The sequence below is a fragment of the Oryx dammah genome, unplaced genomic scaffold (genome assembly GCF_014754425.2).
Source record: "Oryx dammah isolate SB20612 unplaced genomic scaffold, SCBI_Odam_1.1 HiC_scaffold_1, whole genome shotgun sequence".
NCBI classification, from domain to species: domain Eukaryota; kingdom Metazoa; phylum Chordata; class Mammalia; order Artiodactyla; family Bovidae; genus Oryx; species Oryx dammah.
The window spans coordinates 69200092-69222181 of NW_024070185.1; the positions used below are offsets into that span (position 1 = coordinate 69200092).

Genomic DNA, 22090 nt, shown 5'->3' on the forward strand with positions numbered 1-22090 from the left:
TATTGACTGGCTGTATACGCCAGGATTTAATTCCAGGCTCTCTGTCCTGTTCCATTTGTTGCTGTGTTTATTTCTGTGCCAGCACCACACTATTTTGATTACTATGGCTTTGGAGTAGAGTTTGAAACTCAAACACCTGATTGGCTTTGTTCTTTTTTCTCAGGATTGCTTTGGCTATCTGGGGTCCTTTGCAGTGCCACCCATAATTTAGGATTGTTCTATCTCTGTAGATAATGTCTTTGGTATTTTCATGGGGACTGCACTCAATCTGTAGATGGCTTTCAGTAGTAATAGTAATATTAACTCTTCTGATCCATGAACATGGAACATCTTTCCATTTGGTTATGGCTTTGACTTCTTTCAGTAAAGTCTTGCCAGTTTGCATTGTACACATCTTTCACTTCCTTGGTTAAATTTATTCCTAAGTATTTCACATTTTTCATGCTTCTGTGGGTGGGATCGTTTTCTTTTTTAGATGCTTCATCATTAGCATAAAGGAATGCTAATGCTCATTTTGCATCCTCTTTACTGAAATAGTTGATAAATACAACAATTAATATTTTTGACTGAGTCTTTGGAATTCTTTGTATATGAATGTATCATCAGCAAAGTGCATTAAATTTACTTCTTCCTTTATGGATGCTTTTCTTTGCCTTACCTAACTACTCTAGCTCAGACTTTCAATATTATATTAAATAGGAGTAAGAAGAATGGGCATCCTTGTCTTATTCTTGATCTTTGAGGAAATGCTTTCAGTTCTCCATTGAGTATAATGTTAGCTGTGAGTCTGTCATATATGGCCTTTATTATGCTGAGGTCTGTTCCTTCTATACCCAATTTATTAAGGGTCCTTTTTAAAAAAAAAATCAGAAAGGATATACTTTGTCAAATGCTTTTTCTGCATCTATTGAGATGAAGTGATTTTCATCTTTCATTTTACTGATGTACTACATTCATTGATCTGCATATTTTCAATCATACTTGTATCCCAGGGATAAATCCTACTTGGTCACAGTGTATAATCCTTCTAAAGGGTTCTTTTTTTAAAACATAGTTTTATTTATTTACTTACTTTTGGCTGTGCTGGATCTTCACTGCTGCACAGGCTTTTCTTTAGCTGTAGTGAGTCAGGACTACTCTCTAGCTGAGGTTCGTGGGTTTCTCATTGTGGTGGCTTCTCTGGTTGGAGAGCACAGGCTCTAGGGCGTCTGGGCTTTGGTAGTTGCAGCTTCCAGGCTCTAGAGCACAGGCTCAATAGTTGTGGTACACAGACATGTGGGATCTCATGACATGTGGGATCTTCCTGGAGAAGGGATGGAACCCGTGTCTCCTGCATTGGCAGGTCAATTCTTTACCACTGAGCTACCAGGAAAGCCCTAAGGTGTTCTTGAATATTTCTAGAAAAGCCTTTGCTTCTCCTTCATATCTGAAGAATAATTTTACTGGATAGAGTATGTTTGTCTGGCAAGCTTATCTTTCAATACTTTGAATATGTCATTCTACTCCTCGGCCTCTGTAGAGTTTTCCCAGAAAAATCTGGTGACAGCCTAAAGTAGGTTTCTTTGTAGATTACTGTCTTTTTTCCCTGGCTGCCTTTAAAACTTTTTTCATCACTCTTTTGACAGTTTTAATATGTGTCTTGAAGGTCTTTTGTGTTGAAATAACAAAGTGTTTCCATTAGCTCTGGGGACTGTATATCCAGCTTCTTCCTCAGGTTTCGGAAATTCTCAGCTATTATTTCTCTGAATGCTCTCTGCTCCCTTCTCTCTCCTTCTAGGATATCCATGAGTCTTATGGTAGCTTTCCTAATGAAGTCTGATAGTTAAGGGGTTCTTCCCTTTTAAAACAATCTTAGTTCTCTCTCCTCTTCTACCTGAAACATTTCTATATTCTTACCCATGAGTTCATTTGCTCTCTGTTCCATCTGATGTACTTGACTTCCAAGCTTTCTAATGCATTCATCTCATTGACTGAGTTCTTCAGCTCCAGAATTTGTTTGGTTCTTTTTCAGAATTTCAACCTCTTTGGTAAATTATTTTGTTAATTTTATTCCTGAGATCATTTTACAGTCTTTCTGAGTTTTCTTGTAGCTCGCTGAATTTCTTCTTAACAGCTATTTTGAATTCTTTATCAGTCAGATTGCAATAGTCCACGTCTCTAAATTTAGTTGCTAGAAAACTGTTTTTTTTTTTTTACTTGATTTACATTACTTGATTTTCACAGTGTTTGATGAAAAGTGTCTCTTCACAGCATTTGAAGTAGTGAATGACTTTCTTATTTAAGTAAAGCTTTGTTTACATTCATTCTAACAATTCAACACATTGGTAATGTGAAGCCTTTGTTTTCTACAAGGTGGCGCTACAGCACAGCTTTTGGTTTCTCTTACCTTAGCTGCCTCATCACTAAGGCTGGGAGCATGAACATAAAAGCCAGTGGCGAGGGAAAAAAAATGGATGGTGACACAGCTGGGGCTTTGGGTGTGTTAAAGAAAACAGGATCCTTGAGTGGGGGAGGACATCCCCAGAGGTCCGTGGGCTGTCTTCTTGCAAGAATCCCATAGCAGACAGCAAGAAACTGGTCCCTTCAGGTCTTTCTGCCTTCTTCTCCTTTCTTTCTCTGCTCACAGTAGCTGTGGTCTCTCCAGCTGTACTACTCTCAGTCAGGTTAATTCACCATCCCAACTCATCACCTTCACCCTCCGCCACCTCTGCCAGAGAGGTCGTGCTGGCCCAGGGCCACTCCTGCTACTGCTGCCTCTGCCTGGCTCTGCAGACTCCTCTGGGGTCCAATCCACCCACTTTCTTGGGCACACATGAACTGATCTCTTGGGTGTCCTGGTGTGCTATGCATAGGCACTTTTTTTCTGGTTATGGATATCCGATTAGTTGCAAATCAAAGGGGAGAGAGAAAAGGAACCATGCACGCCACCATGATGCTGATATCACCAAGACCCATCTAACCTATAACATTACCATGACCTTTCAAAAGGGCCATCATCCCATCAGATTAAAGTATTTTTATTCCTCTGTCCAGGGTGCAGCTTTTCTAACCTGCATTGACTTAAATCATTTTTTCTGCCTAGAATGAGCTTCCTATCCCTCTCTCAGCCCTAGCCTTACCAGGCTTTGGCATGCTGTGTTTATAATTATCCCTTGATGCCCAGTTCAAATGTCAGTTTCTCCATGATGCTTCTAGCTAAGAAAAAAAAGTCCCCTTCCTTTCAATCCCCATGATAGTATTTCCTTACTTCTATATGGCATATAAAACTGCCTTATATAAGCAGCTGTTTACCTCGCTTGTCTATAAACAGTTCAATGGCAGTATATGAATTTCACCTAATTTTTGGCGAAATGATAGATGATTTTGAAATAAATGCTTTTTGGTCTCCATCTCTAACAAGCTATTCCCCATATAATTACAGTGACTTGCCATTTCAGTCTCAAGTAGAATTATTTCTTTGAAAACAGAAGATTTTCTCGGTGTATCAAAGTGAAGAATAATTTCCCTTTTCTAGCAAGTAAATCAGTAGAAGGTTCCAACAGCTCGATAATTATCATAATTTCAGAAAGCTGTATAACTTAGGCAAGGAACACAAACCTTTTCTAGCAAAATAAATCCAAAATATGTTTCCTAAATGTGAACACAAACTTAGTTATTTTTTAATGGCTTAACATTTGGATTATAAAGACCAGTCATGTTAAAAACGAAATATTACCATCTAAAAATTATATTTGAAGGCTATGGTTTCCCAAATTTTAAGATGTTAAGAATAATTTAATAAAGTGTATAATGTGGAAGACTGGGAGGACTTACAGGAATAGCTTCCCAAATTTCAAGTTGAAGACTAATATACTAACCTTCTTGTTTCCCTGAAATTACTTCTGCATGAGAGTCAGAGAACAGGAAGTCAAAGTGCACAGGGATGTCAGTCAGAAGGTCTTCCAGAATGGCTTTCTGCTGACTGTAACACAATCCCAAAATTTGCATGTCAATATATTAAATCCTAAATTTTTCTGTTTTAAAAAGAAAAAACAAAAACAAAAACCCAAACCCTATGGCTCTGGTATATCCTGTGTGAAAAAAGTAAAATTTAAAATCAAAACAATTCACTGAAAAGACTGTTTAAGAAGGAATTTTCAGAAGTTGTTTAAATTATGTGATTCCTAGATGTAGAATTACAACTGCAAACAATCCTTAAACTAAGAAAATAAAAAATCAGGTTTTTTTTAATGACAACTTTACAGTTTACTCTTCACAGTCATATATAAATACATCAAAAGGTATTTTGTGAGTTCTGACTATAGGTCTGGTACTGTTCCAGATTTGAACAGAGAATTTTTAATATCTTCCTTTTGATGACGATGGTGATGGAAGAGGAAGACGAGGAGGCGGGAGAGGAGGGGTGAAAAGGGAGAAAATCCACCACAGCCAACACCACCACTGGCCTGGCAGGCCCCGCCCTCATGGGGAGGATCACCTTTCGGGGAGGATTCTCATTCCAGCCGTGCAGAGAATGTAGAGAGGGGTCTCTTTGTGTTTTGCCCGTGGAACATGCTCTGCAGCAAAGTTCAAGAGTGGAGAAATGTAATCACTGACTTTCTCTGGAGAAGTCGCAAACTCTGAAATGCCTACAGAAAAAGGAGAAGTCCTTTAAATTAATATCCAACATATATTGGGTTGGCTGTAAATGATGGGGATACTACGAGTTCAGCCCCATGCTCTCTTCTCAGTCATCAAACACAGACCTAACTGAGCAACTGCTATGTGTCCGATACTTGGGATCAACTGCATGTCAGCTTGTCTCTGCCCCTAAGAAATATATCCACACTAGCCTCAGGCAAGTTCACTCTCTCTCACAGCTGCCATCACCATCTCTGTCTCAGATCTCTGAATCTTTTTTTTTAATTGTTCATACCATTCCTTTATTATGCTTTTAATGTTCATGAAAACAACAGTGATGACCACTTTTATTTCTAATAGATATCCAAATCTTAATTGCAGCCATCCAGATCTCTTCCCTGACCTCTGATCATACTGACTTTATACTGATCATACTGAAAGTTACTGATCATACCCGTAACTTTCCACGGGACACAGCCATGTCCTTGACCTCATAGTAACATATGCAAATCCAAACTCAACTTCCACTGCAATCCTGCTTTTGCTGCCTGCTACTCACCTTAGCAGCCCCAGCTGAGGGCCCTCATCCCCCACAGATGTTCTGGATCTCACTGATCACCTATCCTTGGTTCTGCTCACATTATTTCACTTCTCACCATCTCTTCTGGATACCACCAGCCTTGGCCAGCCTGCTGCAGCACAGCCTAATCTCCAGTCCTGGCCATCCCCAACCACTCTCTATGCAGACGGTGTCTCCTGCTTTGAGATCCTCCGGTGGCTCAAAGCCCTCTGAATAAAGCTCAGCTCTAGAACAGCATAATACACACTGCGCACTCACCCATCCCACCTCCTGCCACACTCCTTCCATTTGGCTCCAACTACACTGCATGACATTTCTGTAATGCTTTGTATTCTGGCCTGAGGGCCCCTGCACCTCCACCAGGAAGAACCTTCTCTTTGACTACCCCCCTCATTTCTCCCTCTTCACCTGGCTAACTCCAGCTCGCCTACTGAGCTACATCCTCCCTGGAAGTCCTCCCTAACAGAACCCTCCCTGAAGGTGAGCTCTCATTACATTCCATGCTCACCCTCCCCTCTCAGTGTATATTAATTCCACCTCACTGAAACTCCCTATTTACTTGTCTGTCACATTTCAACTGGAAGTGTCTCGAGGGCAGAAACTGTGTTTTGTTCAAAGTTAGTCTCAGCAACTGACACAGTCCCTGGTAAACAGGAGGTGCTCAGCAAATATTTGCTGAATGAGTACGTAAGTGTTCCAGCTGTCATTTAGCCTATAATATTAAAGCTGAAGGGGATTTCAAAAATCCAAAATTTATTTCACAAATTAGGAAACTGTGGACTCAAATTAAGTGATCTGTCAGAGCAATGAGCAGCAAACAAACAGAGCCAGATTTTTTTGGACTCCATATACAAGATCATTTCAATGGACACCAAGCCCAAAATTATTCAGTACAGTCACTCAGTCATGTCTGCCTTTTTGCGACCTCATGGACTGCAGCACACCAGGCTTCCATGTCCATCACCAACTCCCGGAGCTTGCTCAAACTCATGTCCATCAAGTCAGCGATGCCATCTAATCATCCTCTGTCATTCCCTTCTCCTCCTGCCTTCAATCTTTCCCAGCATCAGGGTCTTTTCCAATGAGTTAGTTCTTCCCATCAGGTGGCCAAAGTGTTGGAGTTTCAGCTTCAACATCAGTCCTTCCAATGAACACCCAGGACTGATCTCCTTTAGGATGGACTGGTTGGATCTCCTGGCAGTCCAAGGGACTCTCAAGAGTCTTTTCCAACACCACGGTTCAAAAGCATCAGTTCTTCAGCACTCAGCTTTCTTTATGGTCCAACTCTCATATCCATACATAACTACTGGAAAAAAACACAGCTTTGATTACACAGACCTTTGTTGGCAAAGTAATGTCTCTGCTTATTAATATACTGTCTAGGTTGGTCATAGCTTTTCTCCAAGGAGCAAGCGTCTTTTAATTTCATGGCTGCAGTCACCATCTGCAGTGATTTTGGAGCCCCAAAAAATAAAGTCTGTTACTGTTTCCATTGTTTCCCCATCTCTTTACCATGAACTGATGGGACCAGAGGCCATGATGTTAGTTTTCTGAATGTTGAGCTTTAAGCCAACTTTTTCACTCTCCTCTTTCACTTTCATCAAGAGGCTCTTTAGTTCTTCTTCACTTTCTGCCATAAGGGTGGTGTCATCTGCCTGTCTGAGGTTACTGATATTTCTCCTGGCAATCTTGATTCCAGCTTGTGCTTCATCCAGCTCAACATTTTTCATGATGTACTCTGCATAGAAGTTAAACAAGCAGGGTGACAATATACAGTCTTAACAGACTCCCTTCCCGATTTGGAACCAGTCTATTGTCCCATGTACAGTTCTAACTGTTGCTTCTTGATCTGCACACAGATTTCTCAGGAGGCAGGTCAGGTGGTCTGGTATTCCCATCTCTTTCAGAATTGTCCACAGTTTATTGTGATCTATACAGTCAAAGGCTTTGGCATAGTCAATAAAACAAATGTAGATTTTTTATGGAATACTCTTGCTTTTTCGATGGTCCAGCAGATGTTGGCAATTCAATCTCTGGTTCCTCTGCCTTTTCTAAATCCACCTTGAATATGTGGAAGTTCACGGTTCACGTACTGTTGAAGCCTGGGTTGGAGAATTTTGAGCATTACTTTGCTAGCGTGTGAGATCAGTGCAATTGTGCAGTAGTTTGAATATTCTTTGGCATTGCCTTTCTTAGGGATTGGAATGAAAACTGACCTTTTCCAGTCCTGTGGCCACTGCTGAGTTTTCCAAATTTGCTGGCATATTGAGTGTAGCACTTTCACACCATCATCTTTTAGGATTTGAAATAGCTCAACTGGAATTCCATCACCTCCACTAGCTTTGTTCATAGTGATGCTTCTTAAGGCCCATTTGACTTTGCATTCCAGGATGTCTGGCTTTAGGTGAGTGATCACACAATTGTAGTTATCTGGGTCATGAAGATGTTTTTTGTATAGTTCTTCTGTGTATTCTAGCCACCTCTTCTTAATTTCTTCTGCTTCTGTTAGGTCCATACCATTTCTGTCCTTTATTGAGCCCATCTTTGCATGAAATGTTGCCTTGGCATCTCTAATTTTCTTGAAGAGATCTCTAGTCTTTCCCATTCTGTTGTTTTCCTCTATTTCTTTGCATTGATCACTGACGAAGGCTTTCTTATCTCTCCTTGCTATTCTTTGGAACTCTGCATTCAGATGCTTATGTCTTTCTTTTCTCCTTTGCGTTTTGCTTCTCTTCTTCTCTCAGCTATTTGTAAGGCAGAGGAATAGGACAGGGAGACCACTTTCCGCCCATAAATTTATCAAAAGATCATTTGAATGCTGAGCAACTCCCACAAAACAACTTCTGAATACTGTCAGAGGACACCAGGCACCCAGAAATGCAGCCCATTCTCTTTGAAAGGACATAGAACAAAATATAAAAAAGACAAAAAGACAAAAGAGTTAGGGATGGAGACCTGTCCTGGGGAGGGAGTCACGAAGGAGAAGAAGTTTCCACACAGTAGGACACTCTCTCACAGGTGGGTCTGCGGGGAGTTCTGGAATCTCAGAAAGCAACATAACCGGGAGGAAAAAAACCCCACAGAATACATGCCTAACCACAAAGGCAGAAAGGAGAACTTTCCTGTGAAAGGCTCTAAGCTAACAATCTAATAGGCAGCCTAGCCTGCTCAAAGAACAAAGGAGAGGGAATACCAAAGGAGAGTAAGCAGGCTCCCTACCAGCCCTTCCCAGCCTAGAGGCAGAGAGGCAGGTTTGCAATAGTCAGAGCTGGAAGGCAAGGGGCTGCTACAATCTCAGCCCCAGGGATGGCATCTTCCACCAAACTGTGAGCAGGCTCCTAGCTGCTAACCATGTCTTCCTGAGATCCTAGATGGTTGACATTCGCCAGGAGGGTCGTAGCCTGAGATCAGCTCTCCAGAGGAGACATATGGCACACCTGAGACGGTACTCTCACGGCACACTGGGGGAAACCGGCAGGGACTGGGGAGGTGATTAAGACACGTGGCCCACCTGGAACAGTGTGCTTGCCAAGCACTTGGCTGCCTGAGCTGCTCAGACCTAGGAAGGGCACAAAACACAAGCCCAACCCGCAGACACTGAGCCAGAACTGTGTCTGAGTGTCTCCTTTGGAGGTATGGGTCAGCAGTGGCCGGCCGCAGGGGCTATGGGTATGGCAGACCTGGTATGGTATAAGCCCTCTTGGAGGTGGTCACCATTAACCCTACCATAGAACCCCCAGAACACACAGGACTGGGGAAACAGACTCTTGGAAGGCATGAATAAAACCTTGTATGCAGAAGGACCCAGGAGAAAAGAGCAGTGACCCCATAGAAAACTGACCCAGACATCCCCATGAGTGTCCAAGAGTCCCTGGTGGAGGCGTGGGTCGGCGCTGGCCTGCACAGGGCCAGAGGCACTGGCTGCAGCAGTGAGTGCATGGGGCCCTCTGAAGGAGGTCGCCATCATCTTCATTACCTCCACCATAGTTGGGCCTCAGTTCAAGCCTCAGGGAGGGAACACAGTGCTTCCCATCAACAGAAAAGTGGATTAAAGATTTACTGAACACAGCCCCACCCATCAGAACAAGACCCAGTTTCCCCCTCAGTCAGTCTCTCCCATCAGGAAGCTTCCATAAACCTCTTATCCATCAGAGGGCAGACAGAATGAAAACCACAATCAGAGAAAACTAACCAAACTGACCACATGGACCACAGCCTTGTCTAGCTCAGTGAAACTATAAGCCATACCATGTAGGGCCACCCAAGACGGACAGGTCATGGCGGAGAGTTCTGACAAAACATGGTCCACTGGAGAAGGAAACGGTTAACCATATCAGTATTCTTGCCTTGAGAATCTCATGAACAGTATGAAAAAGCAAAAAGCTATGACCCTTAAAGATGAACTCCCCAGGTTGGTAGGTGCCCAATATGCTACTGAAGAAGAGTGGAGAAATAACTCCAGAAAGAAGAGACAGAGCCAAAGCAAAAACAACACCCAGTTGTGGGTGTGACAGGTGATGGAAGTAAGTCCGATGCTGTAAAGAGCAATATTGCATAGGAACCTGGAATGTGAGGTCCATGAATCAAGGCAAATTGGAAGTGGTCAAACAGGAGAAGGCAAGAGTAAACATAGACATTTTAGGCATCAGTGAACTAAAATGGACTGGAATGTGTGAATTTAACTCAGATGACCATTATATCTACTACTGTAGGCAGGAATCCCTTAGAAGAAATGGAGTAGCCATCACAGTCCACAAAAGAGTCTGAAATGCAGTACTTGGATGCAATCTCAAAAATGACAGAATGATCTCTGTTCGTTTCCAAGGCAAATTATTCAATATCATGGTAATCCAAGTCTATGCCCTGACCAGTAATGCTGAATAAGCTAAAGTTGAACAGTTCTTTGAAGACCTCCAAGACTTTCTAGAACACTCAAAAAAAGATGTCCTCTTCATTAGATGGGATTGGAATGAGAAAGTAGGAAGTCAAGAGCTACCTGGAGTAACAGGCAAATTTGGCCTTGGAGTACAAAATGAAGCAGGGCAAAGGCTAACAGAGTTTTGCCAAGAGAACACACTGGTCATAGCAAACACCCTCTTTCAACAACACAAGAGAAGACTCTACACATGGACATTACCAGATGGTCAATACCAAAATCAGACTGATTATATTCTTTGCAGCCAAAGATGAAGAAGCTCTATACAGTCAGCAAAGACAAGACTAGGAGCTGACTGTGGCTCAGATCATGAACTCCTTCTTGCCAAATTCAGACTTAAATTGAAGAAAGTAGGGAAAACCACTAGACTATTCATGTATGACCTAAATCAAATCCCTTACCATTATACAGTGGAAGTGACAAATAGATTCAAGGGATTATATCTGATAGACAGAGTGCCTGAAGAACTATGGATGGAGGTTCATGACACTGTACAGGAGACAGTGATCAAGACCATCTCCAAGACAAAGAACCTGGTTACCAAGCAGATATTTATTGTTTACATACCGGGTTTTATTTTCATGACCACAGGCTTTCGGTTTTTATCCCTCATTTGCCTGATATCCAACAGATCGTGAGGATTGCCATTGTGCCGTGGCCAGCAATAGACAAATATCCGAGACCCGCTGCTCCCACAGTCCACCACGATGCCATAGTTCACGTTGGGGTTATTGGTGTCGGTAGCTTCAATGTCAGTAACTCGTGCCAAGTACCTTGTTTAGAGAAACAAACATACTTTTACTGAGACAGAGACTATCCATAATGCAATACACAAATACCAAGTCAGTGATCTCTAAGCTATGCGGCACTGCCACCAGAACATTTCTACAGCTGTCAAATGATCAAAAAAATCAAAAGGAAACAAGAAAGTGACTGTGGCAAAAGTAACCTAAACCAGATACACACTCTTCATTGTTTTAAATAAGTTCAAATGAGCTCTGAAAAGCAAAACTCTATTTTCCAACTATCAACAGTAACTGAAAAATCAGCTTTAAATGATATCACAGGAGAAGCTTATGCTCAAATCCTCTTATGATGTGGATTTGGTGGTTAATAATTAAACAGTTTCAAAGTTTAGTTTTTCATGCCATGCTGTATTGGGTACAAAATCCGTTTCCTCCAGCCACATGCTCCTTAAATTCCAACCTAATCCCCAAAGTCTTGAAGTCACAGGATGAAGGTATGGCATACCATCTAGAAAACACATTTTTTTTTCTCCTACCTTTGAAACTTCTTGTCTTTGGAGAGCCGTCCATACTTATTTCGGATTATGACGACAGAAAAGTATAAAAGTGAGACAGCAGCAGCCAGAAGGCTGATGACGATAATCTGGCGTAAGTTCGTGTTCAGAATTCTGGGACACCCCACTGGAGAGATGCTAAAATGCCAGGAAGCAGGAAAAAGACAAGAGATGCCAATCCTGAAATGCCAAAAGATAGGTTTAGCTAAAACAGTTTGCTCCACAGAGGCCTCCCCTCACCTCCACTGATCCAAATACAAGACCTTCACCAGGAGCTGCCCCTGTGTTCCTGCTGGAAGGCCTTATGTAGACCAGCCTCTTCCACGTTGCTATTGTGCTATGTAAAATAGCCAAAATTATAAAATCAGATGAATGAGAATTAAGCCCTGATGATTATGACTTTTCTGTGTTCCCTCCCTTTCTGGGGAGTAGTTTTTATTTTTACCCTGCCTCATTCCAAAAATAGAATTAGAGGTAGTTTATAAGAATTAAGTTCAATAAAGTAAATAAGTAAATGTATAATAAAGCCAGGTTTAAGGATGATGAATTTAGAGCACAAAAAAGCATGTAATAAGGAAAGCCTGCAAAGGTGGCTGAGCGTGCTAGCGGCCAAAACTTTGCCGTTACAGTGGAAACATAAGCAGTCCAGGCAGAAGCAGATTCTCTAACACTGAATTCCAAGGCCAATCTCTCCCTGGTGACTGCATGAGAAGATGGGAAATAAAACAATATCTTTAACAACGTCCCTGCAATGGTCAATAAATACGTTTTGTGTACTGTGTTTTTAGAAATATTCCTGAGACATTTCTCCAAATAAACCTTCTTCTCAGTTTATGTCAGAAACAGGCTTTAAAATTTTTCTTGCTGCCTTTGGGATAAATTATATTGTTTTACAGTTAACCGACACTCTTTCCTTTAAAGAGTGTTTCATGGACTAAAATATCTCACAGAAGGGGGAGGTAGCCTGCTAACCCAGTGGAATTTTCTATTTGTAGTTTCTGGTTACCATATGGATTTCTGGGCCACTCTATGGAGTTTATCATCCCTTCCCATATCTCTGAAGCTTAAAGACCTCTCTCCTGTGCTTAATTCAGCTGCTCCCAGATCCCAGCATCCATGCCCTTTATAACTTACACTAATCCCTGTTGAATCCACCTGGCATGACCACTTTGCTTCTGTGACAGGCACCCCACTGGGGCCCTGGAAGAACCAAGGTGTTCAACAGAAGCGTAACACAACTGAACACATTTCACTTGAGATTTAGATTTTCCTCCCCATGGGGACCTGTTCTGTGGCACTGAAATCTCAGGTTTTACAGTACCCGTGATTAGGCACCATCACTCACCTCCCCATGCTGATGGGTCAGAGGTCAGGCAAGGCTCTGGGAATCAGTCCTCACACACCATCACCGTAGTCCTACTGGTGTTAGAGCCCTCCTATTCTAGGAAGTGGGAAAAATCACAAAGATGGCACACTCCAAGTAAACGTCTACATTACTTATCAAAGGGGTGCTTATTATTTTATTTTTTAAATTATGAAAGTATGATAACACATTTACAGGAGATTTAGAAAACACAGAACAAAGTTACATACAGCTCCATTATATATTACAATTAGTAAAAAATAAATTGTAGATAAATTTTCAGTTGGAGTTTCAATATCAAACTCCCAAAAATTAATAAAATGAATAAATAGAAAAGTAGAAGGAAACAGGAGACCTGAAAAACACCATGGACCAATTCAACATAATTAAGATTCATATAGTTTTTGCACAATAGTAGGATACAAATTCTGTTCAAATTCTCCAAAGGGTGTTTAAATCTAAGCATACATAGACTGGTCCAGCATTGGAGCTCTTAGCGGGGTTTATTCCAAGCAACACACTTTTAAGTTAATTTCATGCTGTCAGAGATACAGGCCTAAATCAATAGAGATAATCACAGTCTGGCACTAGTTAATGCTTTCTACCCCAAAGAGAGTCAGTGACCCCAAAATACAGGTGACCAAACAGTCTAAACCACCTAATGGTGCTGCATGTTAAGGAAGATGAGGGGTGGGAGTAGGAGGTGGGCAGAATGACTGACTGCCTGGGAATCTGAACTGCCCATGCATCTGGTTCATCCAGTAGATCCCTCTTTCATGCACAAAGTCCCAGGTAAGGCACCACGCTCCTAGTGAGTTCTGTCACTTCAGGCTGCCACTCCTCCACCCGAGACCTCACATCACAGACAACAAGGGTCTAAGCAAAGGCTTCCTTCCGACTTGCTGGACCCAAACGACAAGAGACAGTAGGTCTGTCTTGGTCTTGTGGCCTTGCTTCACTGCTCCCAGGCTCTCAGGACAGCTGTCTCCCCTAGTCTGCTTCTTAGCTCTTGATCAATCCCTTCTCAGGACTCTCCACGTCTTGGTGCTCTGCACATCCCATCTGTTCTGTTCCCCGTAGGTTTCCTGTCTTGGCTCCAATCTCTCCTAACCCTAATCTCTGTTACTGGTCATCTTCACTTATTGCCTCAATGACCCGATAGCTGACAACTAACTTTCTCCACCCCAAGCTTCTTCTCTAAGTTACAGATACATATCTTCCAGCACCTACTGATAGCCCCATCAGAACATCGTGCGGACCTGTGAGAAACACTTCTGAAACTGAACCCTTCCACTGTGGCCCCATTCTGCTCCTCCCATGCTCCTCCTTGCTATCTCAATCCCCTAAACACTCAAAGCAGAAAACTAAGGAGCTGGGCCTGACCCCTCCCTCTCCTTCATCCTCCAGAGCCAATTTCTTACGAAGTCCTTACATTTCTTTCTCTTTTTTGGAGGCAAGGAATACAACTTTATTTGGAAAGCCAGCTGACCAAGAAGATGGCAGACTAACATCTCAGAGTCTTCGAGTCCTTCCATTTCTTTAAACTCAGTTTCTCTAAAGTCTGTCCCTTTTCTTGTCACTTTTGCCTGAGGTCTCTTTCTTATCTCTTATTTTTACCTGGCCTATCTGGACAGCAGCCCAACTAGTCTGTCTCCCACCTGCAGTCTCAACCCAGCAGCTACCCAATCCCTTGCTAATAGCTTCAGGCAGATTCTTCATCCTAAACTGACAGCCACTGTCCCTGCTCAGGTCCAGGAGCCTGGTAATCTTGTGCTGGGAATCCTCCAACGGCTCTCCTCCCATGTAAATAAAGGCCAAAGGCTGTACCCTGACTCCTGGTCCGATGGGACCCCCACCTGCCACTGCTCTGATCCTCTCCCTTTCTCACTCCACCTCAGCCACACTGGCGTCCTCACTGTCTTCATCCATGCCAGGTGCTGTCTGGTCTTAGGGTCTCTGAATGTGCTGCTCCTTCTGGTTATAAATAATCTATACGGCTTTTTTTTTTTCCACTCTCTTCAGACTTTTACTTGATGGCACCTTCTCAAGGCCTGCCCTGGCCACCCAATCTAAAACTGCAAGCTCTCCATCCAGCTCCCAACCCTGAGTTATTTTTTCTCCTCAGCGTTTATGTATTTACTAACTTCTTATACAGTGCCAGGCCCTGTTCAAATGCTTTACAAATACTCATCTATTCCTCCTATCAATCACTAAGGTAGGTACTATTTGCATAATATTTTATAGATGAACAGAGAGGCTAAGTAATGTGCCTGAGGTCACATTGCTAATAAAAGTGATTATAAATAAAAGAGCTGAGATTCAAGCATGTGAATCCATACACCTATCCACACAGTCTTCTAACGAACTGGGTGTGTACGTGTTTGCATTTCGCTTGTCCATATGTCTCCTCTTCCAGAATGCAAGCTCCACAAGGGGCCAGATTTAGGTCTGCTTGGCTGGTGGCTGCATTCCCAGCATGGCAACCCCTAGGAAAGAGCCTGGCAAGAAGTCAAGCTGCAGAGTTCTGCGATTCAAAAAGGTTATGAACTTACACATAATCTTTCCAAAACAAGCAGGAATTATGATAACCTCCCAACTTTTCTCTCAGGAAAATGTCCTGTCTTTAGGATGCTAAAGGAGGTCCTACTTGATCTAGCCTCATGCTATTCCATACAGCAGCCACTGCCATGTGTGGGTGAAATAATTAAAATTTAAAATTCAATTTCTCCAGGCTCCAGATATAGAAAAAAAACTAAGTAGTTACCAGTGGGGAGGGAAAAGGAGGGAGAGGCAAGAGAAGGGTAGGGAATTAAGAGGTACAAACTACTATGTATAAAACAGACAAGCTACAAGGATATATTGCCTAGCACAGGGAATATAGCCATTATTTTATAATTACTATAAATGGAGCACAATCTTTAAGAATTGTGAATCACTGTGTTGCACACCTGAAACCTACATAATATTGTAAACATCAACTCTATTTCAATTTAAGAATTATATTCTGGGTAAACAATAACTGTTGTATGTAACAATCTTTATGTGTATAGATGCTTTTTTAATGAATGAAATAAAATGTATGTAAAAGGGAGGGAATCAGTTCAGTCTGTCAGCTGCACAAGCCACATGTCATACGCAGAGCCATACGCAGCCTCTGCCTCAGAAGGCTTGTTCTGGCCCCTATCTTTCCAGTCTTATCCCCTGACTGACAGACTAGCCAGACCAGTACCCTGTACTCCGCCATACTAAACAAGAGCTGAGGGTCCCTGGAATGCTCCCATCCCTCTACATTTGTAGAATGGCTCTCTGGCTCTGGTCCATCTGTTGGTGCTCCTATGTGCTTCCCAAGCTGCTGGTTCAGCATGATCCCTCAGGGAGGACTTCCCTAGTCCTCATGTCCTTAGAGTACTGGCTCTGTACAGTAGTCAGCTACAATGCTACGCTTATGCTTCACTTTCTCATTACATGGTAAGCCCCTCAATGGCAGGAACAGCCTCTTATCCCTCTGTTTCCCCAGTGACCAGTGCCTGTCACAGAAGTGACCAGCAACTACTGCTTGTTTCATGGGTCTCTGGGACCACGAGACATAAAGATGAATCAGATATGGACCCAGCCCTTGAAGAATTTACAATGAAGAAGAGGGAACAAAACATACACACAAAGATGTTATAAAATAAAAAGGATTAATAATGCCTACGTGGGGGCATTATTACCCCTACAGGGTAAAATCACTGTAATTAGTTTGGGTTTTGATATGGTGTCCATATTGTACCATGTACCCTAAACTTAGGACAAACAGTATTTGTGATTTAAGAGTTCACACAAAACGGGAAAAAATGCCAATATAAATATGTTTTATGTATTTTTATATTTTTAGTACTTGAATAAGGTCAGATTACTACAGCATACCTTTTATTAGAATACCAATGGCTCAAAGATTTAAATATCAAATAATTCACAAAAATGAAAATGTAGTATTTATCTAATTCCAGAATAGCTAAGACTTTTCTTCAAGTGACATCAGTGTCTCAAACTATAAATAAAAGACATCTACTTATGAGTTTAAGACTTCTGCGAGTTAAAAATATGCCCTCTCAAACACACAAAGCTTGGGGAAATTACATGCAACACACGTGACACAAAGTAAATATCCCTTACATACAAAAAATTTCTTATAAATAAAAAAGAGAAAACACTGGAACAGAAAAATGAGCACGGACAATTGGAGATGAACAGAATAAGAATTCTGAATGAAGTCAGACAGAATCTAACTTCACTGGTATTTTGAGAAATATAAATAAAAACAAGGTTTTATCACTATCAGTTGGCAAAGATTAAAGTCTGATGATACTATGTTAACCAGTGGGAGGCGAAAAGGTTGTGAGCACCCCTGGAGAGAATCTAAATATATACTCACCTTCTGGGGGCATATAGGTAACACATGTGAAAATTTTAAACATGCTTACCCTCTGTTCTACCCGTCATAGCAATTTGTCTTCAGGAAATAATAAGATAAATTCACTAAAACACATATAAAGATGTTCATCATAGTATTATTTAGAATAGCAAAACACTGTTACTAAGTGCCAAAATGCCTTTTGGTGGTGGGTTACATTAAACACGGCCCACGTATGCGATGGACTACAATGTGACTATTACACATGCTGACATACAGAGGGAAGGAGAAAAGAGAGGACATTTCAAAAGAGAAATGCACTGTAAGGATGCACCACAGCAAATGCAGGAAATGTTATTTAATCTGGCGTTTGTCTTAGGACTTTTTTTTTTTTTCAAATATGTGATGACCATGAGGATAAAAAGATATTTTTATAAGTTACAAAATTTGTGTTTAAAGACAGAAAATAGGACAGCTTATAAATTGCTTAAATAATTATGTTTACTTAGGACAATATTTATTTAGTATTACCCAGGAGACAACAATACGGTAATGTAATCTTCAAATGTAAACTCCAGTTGTATTTGCAGCTAAGAATCTTGGCACCACAGTTTAGGAAAGCAAACTCAGCAATATGACGTAAAACTGCCATGATTTTAAAAGGCCTAAGCTGTGTGAGACCTATCACCAAAGAGATGCATTAACTCGCGTGATTTCAGGTGATGGGGCCTCGCTCAGCTGAACATTTCTTAACAGAATGAGGTACATTAGGTCCTGAGTCAAAGTCTTTCTCAGTCAGTCTCTCTCTGACAGTCCGTGAAACAGTGAAAACAATACCAGTCAACTGCAAAGTGAAATGGCTCCCATGGTGAAAAATGCAGGATGCAGTGATACAGATATTAGCAAATACTGAAATCACAGGCAAACAAAATTGCAGACAATGAGACTCCGGAAGAGCTAGACCTCTGAGTAAGATGCTAAGATGACACGAGAGTGCTGCAAAACAGAATGATATGAGTAGCGAAGGATTACAAAAGGGCTTGGAAAAATCAAAAGATCATCAACAGGCAGAATTCTGTAAGGAATGACTGTGTCGCTGAGAGTGAGAGGCTGAAGTAAGGGTGCGGCGTGGCACTCAGTTGTGGGAAAAATACATCAAAACAACGTGATTTGTTCATTAAGAAGAATGTATGGTAACAAATGTTGGCAAGAATGTAGAAAAAGAGGAACTGTGACCATTGCTGGTGGAATGTAAATTGGTGCAGCCATTAAGGAAAACAGTATGCTGCTGCTGCTGCTAAGTCGCTTCAGTCGTGTCCGACTCTGTGCAACCCCATAGACGGCAGCCCACCAGGCTCTCCCGTCCCTGGGATTCTCCAGGCAAGAGCACTGGAGTGGGTTGCCATTTCCTTCTCCAATGCATGAAAGTGAAAAGTCCGACCTTTAGCGACCCGGTGTTTTCCAGACAAAACAGTATGGGGGTTCCTCAAAAAATGCTGGAACTACCACACGATCCAGCAATTCCATTTCTGGGTATTTTTCCGTAGAGAACAAAAACACTAATTTGAAGAGATATATGCACACCTATGTTCACAGCTGGATTATCAGCAATAGCCATGATACGGAAGCAGTCAAAGTGCCCAACGGATGGATAAAACACCTATGGTGTACGTACATACAGTGAAATATTACTTGGCCACAAAGAAGAATGAAATCTTGTCATCTGTGACAACATGGATGGACATGGAGGGCATTCAACTTACATGTGAAATCTGAAGCACAAATGAACAAACATCACAAAATACAGAGACAAACACACAGAGAGCAAAGTGGTGGTTGCCAGAGGGTAGGGAATGGCAGGAGGAGAGAAATAGGTGAGGAAGATTAAGAGGTAAAAATTACAGTTACGAAATAAATGAGTCACAGGGATGAAATTTACATATGCAATTCAGCCAATAATATTGTAACAAATTTGTATGGTGACAGAGGGTAACCAGATTTACGTTTTTCACACATTTTTTGTAATGTACAGGGTTATCGAATGTACATATACAGGATTCCCTATGCTGTGCACCAGGAACCAACACAGTGTTGTAGGGTAATTATACTCCAATTTTTTTAAATAAGGGAGGGGAGGAAGAATGTACATAGTTGCATTTATGATCTACATTTTCTTCATATTTTACATTTTAAATTTTATTTTTCAATAGTAAGTCCTAACCAAACCTCTTCCTTACCTCTCACCATTCACTTGCAAACTTCTGGTCCCCATTTTAAATGATCTTTTTCCTGGTCACACTTTTCCCTGCATCACCTCTGTAGCTTCCTGGATCTGCAACTCTGGCTTCCTTCAAGTTTCCGTTCCACATCTGGGGCTTTCCCTATTATCGCAAACTCATTTAGTCTAAGTTTGGGCTCACAAACCTTTGACACAAACTAATACCCCTTTCCAAACTCCCCAGGTCTAAGAGGAGCATCATCATGAATTGGGGTTACCTGGTTCTCAACTTTGATTCCCAACTATCTGTATGTTGTAAGTTTATGTTGGTCATCAGGTCCTGCTAATTCTTCCTCAAATAGTCCACACATCTAAAATGACCACAGCAGACACCGCTAGCTCACGACAGATCTCTACGCGGAAGACCTTTCTTTGGAAACACTTCTTTGTAAAACACTACCTTCACAGTATGACCAGCTCAAGACTCTCCCAGAGCTTACGGGTCAACAACTTCGCTGTGTGGCATCCCTGAGACCTTTCATCCATCAAACAGTCTCATCTTTAAAAAAAAAAAAAAAATTTTTTTTTAAAATTGGAAGTATAGCTGATTAACAATGTTGTGTTAGTTTCAGGTGTAAAACAAAATAATTCATTTATACATATACATTATTTATTCTTCTTTCAACTTCTTTTCCCAATTAGGGTGGTATAGAATATTGAGCAGAGTTCCCTCATCTTATTTCACCAACCTGTTCTTGTCTCGCTCCAGATAACATCTCTCTGCTCTAGTGATGTGGGTTGCTCTTCTTTCACACAAGCTGTTCTCATTCTTGCCTTGGGCCTTAAGTCACTTCCTACTAACTCATATGTCCTGCTCACAATATTACAATTTTCTCAAAGCACAGGTCAATATTTTTCTTTGCCAAGATTTGATTTGTAATACTTCTGTTTTCCCACACTCAATCTTCTCTGTATTTGTGTGTAGTTTATTTTAAATAAACATTTTGAATAAAAATGTAAAGAATATAAGTACCTAGATCAACTTTTGTTTCTTCTTTCCAGGCTATATACACAAGGGTTGAGATCATGTAGTCCTATGAGGCTTGGAAGAATGTAAACCATAAATTCAAAATGCAACAAATACATGTGATAAATCAATATTAAGGTGGACAATGAAATCAACAAACTACTTAGACAAATTAATGCTCCATTTTGTAATTCTGCTAATGTTTCAAAACAGAATGAACAGACCTGATACCAAGACATGATAACATTAAATGTAAGATAACACAAAGAATATGACTCTCTTTGGCCTCTCCAAGCCTAGAAAATTATTTTCATTACACCAAACAGAACACACTAAAGACTTCAATATGACATTAAACTAGGGATTTGAGTCTCATTTAGAGTTCTTTAATAACCTAGTGTATTTTCTAGCATGGAAGTTCCTAAATTGTAAGGCATCTCTTTACTTTGCTACTAGTGCCAAATGTTCTCTGAAAACGCTTCACACTGGTGTTCCTCTAACTGGGGTCTGAGGAGCCCTGAGGGTTCTGAGACAAACTCCAGAGAATGAGTGAAACACCTTTTAAAGGTGTTCACGCATTACTCAAGTTTGAGAAACATAGGTCTTACCATCACTTTATCGCCCAATCAGCTCTATTTTCTCAATGAAGCTACTTAGATTTAGATTTTAGAGAAATCTAAAGCATGAATCATGGTAAAAGCAGAGCAAAGCAAAAACGATGCTGACTTGTAAATGTCATGACCAGGTGGCAGGTAAGACCCGCAGGGTCCTGAGTGCAGCATCCTTCTCCCCAGCCAGGTCCCTCCCCAGTGCGGGCCAACCCGCGCCCACGACGTGTCGGAAGGGAAATCAACGCGGTCACTGGAGCGGGCGCAACAGCACGGTTGCCAGCTTTCTCCCGCCAGGGGCTGGGGGGAAAAGCACCTGCAGCCCAGGGTCACGGGCGCTGACGGCGGGCGCCCGGAGGCTGCCGAGCGGCCCGGGCGGTGGGGAGCCACTGGCGCGGGGAAGGCCCCCGGGGCAGAGCGGCAGGTCCGCGGCCTCGCCGCCTCGCTGGGCCCCGCTCCAACCGTCCCCACTTCGGCCGCCCACCCTCCCCCTCATCCGCGCCAGAAAGGCCACCTCACCTGCTCGGCTAAGTCCGACTCGGAGGCCGGGGCTCCCGGGAGTGGGGACTCGCGGGTGGAGCGCATCACGGCCACCGCGGCGAGGCGGTGCAGGCAACGCCGACACGACTTCCCGGGGGGGCGGGGGAGGTGGGGGGATAGCTTCCCAGGAGCTCCGCTCCTTTCCGGTAGCGGGCCGGCCACTCCTCCGCCACCCGAGTCACGTCACCGGGAGCGCCGGGAGCGCGCACGCCGAGGGGCGGGGCTTGTGCCTGGGGGCGGGGCCTGTACGCGGTGACTGGCATCCGCGGAAGCACAAGGAGGAGTCCGCTGCGAGCACAGAATGTCAACAGTGAAAGTGGCAACACGAAAAGTAATCCGTACGGTGGCTTGAATACCGCAGATCGTAGCCCTTCGGTTTTCAGCAAGTATCAGTATGCTCATGACACATTCATCTTTCCTTTGTGCTCTTTATTATTATGGACAACAGCACTTGAAAATTTAACTGGGCACTTCTGCTCACTTTTGCTCAATTTTGCCAGTA

At 42.3% G+C, this 22090-nt stretch overlaps 1 protein-coding gene across 3 annotated transcripts in view; it reads right to left on the reverse strand.

Annotated features, from left to right (window-relative positions):
• ENTPD4 (ectonucleoside triphosphate diphosphohydrolase 4) overlaps nucleotides 1–21801 on the reverse strand; it is a 33759-nt gene extending 11958 nt beyond the window's left edge. For 2 of the 3 annotated variants that reach the window (XM_040243089.1, XM_040243069.1), the window contains exons 1-6: nucleotides 21568–21801; nucleotides 12782–12877; nucleotides 11419–11616; nucleotides 10704–10909; nucleotides 4478–4628; nucleotides 3858–3961 (exon numbers count right to left, since the gene is read on the reverse strand). In XM_040243089.1, coding sequence (XP_040099023.1) covers nucleotides 3858–3961; nucleotides 4478–4628; nucleotides 10704–10909; nucleotides 11419–11616; nucleotides 12782–12789 — 667 coding nt within the window. In that variant the 5' untranslated portion in view covers nucleotides 12790–12877; nucleotides 21568–21801. The remainder of the gene's footprint in view (nucleotides 1–3857; nucleotides 3962–4477; nucleotides 4629–10703; nucleotides 10910–11418; nucleotides 11617–12781; nucleotides 12878–21567) is intronic. The other variant, XM_040243078.1, reaches the window with a different exon arrangement.
• Nucleotides 21802–22090: the final 289 nt, after the last annotated feature.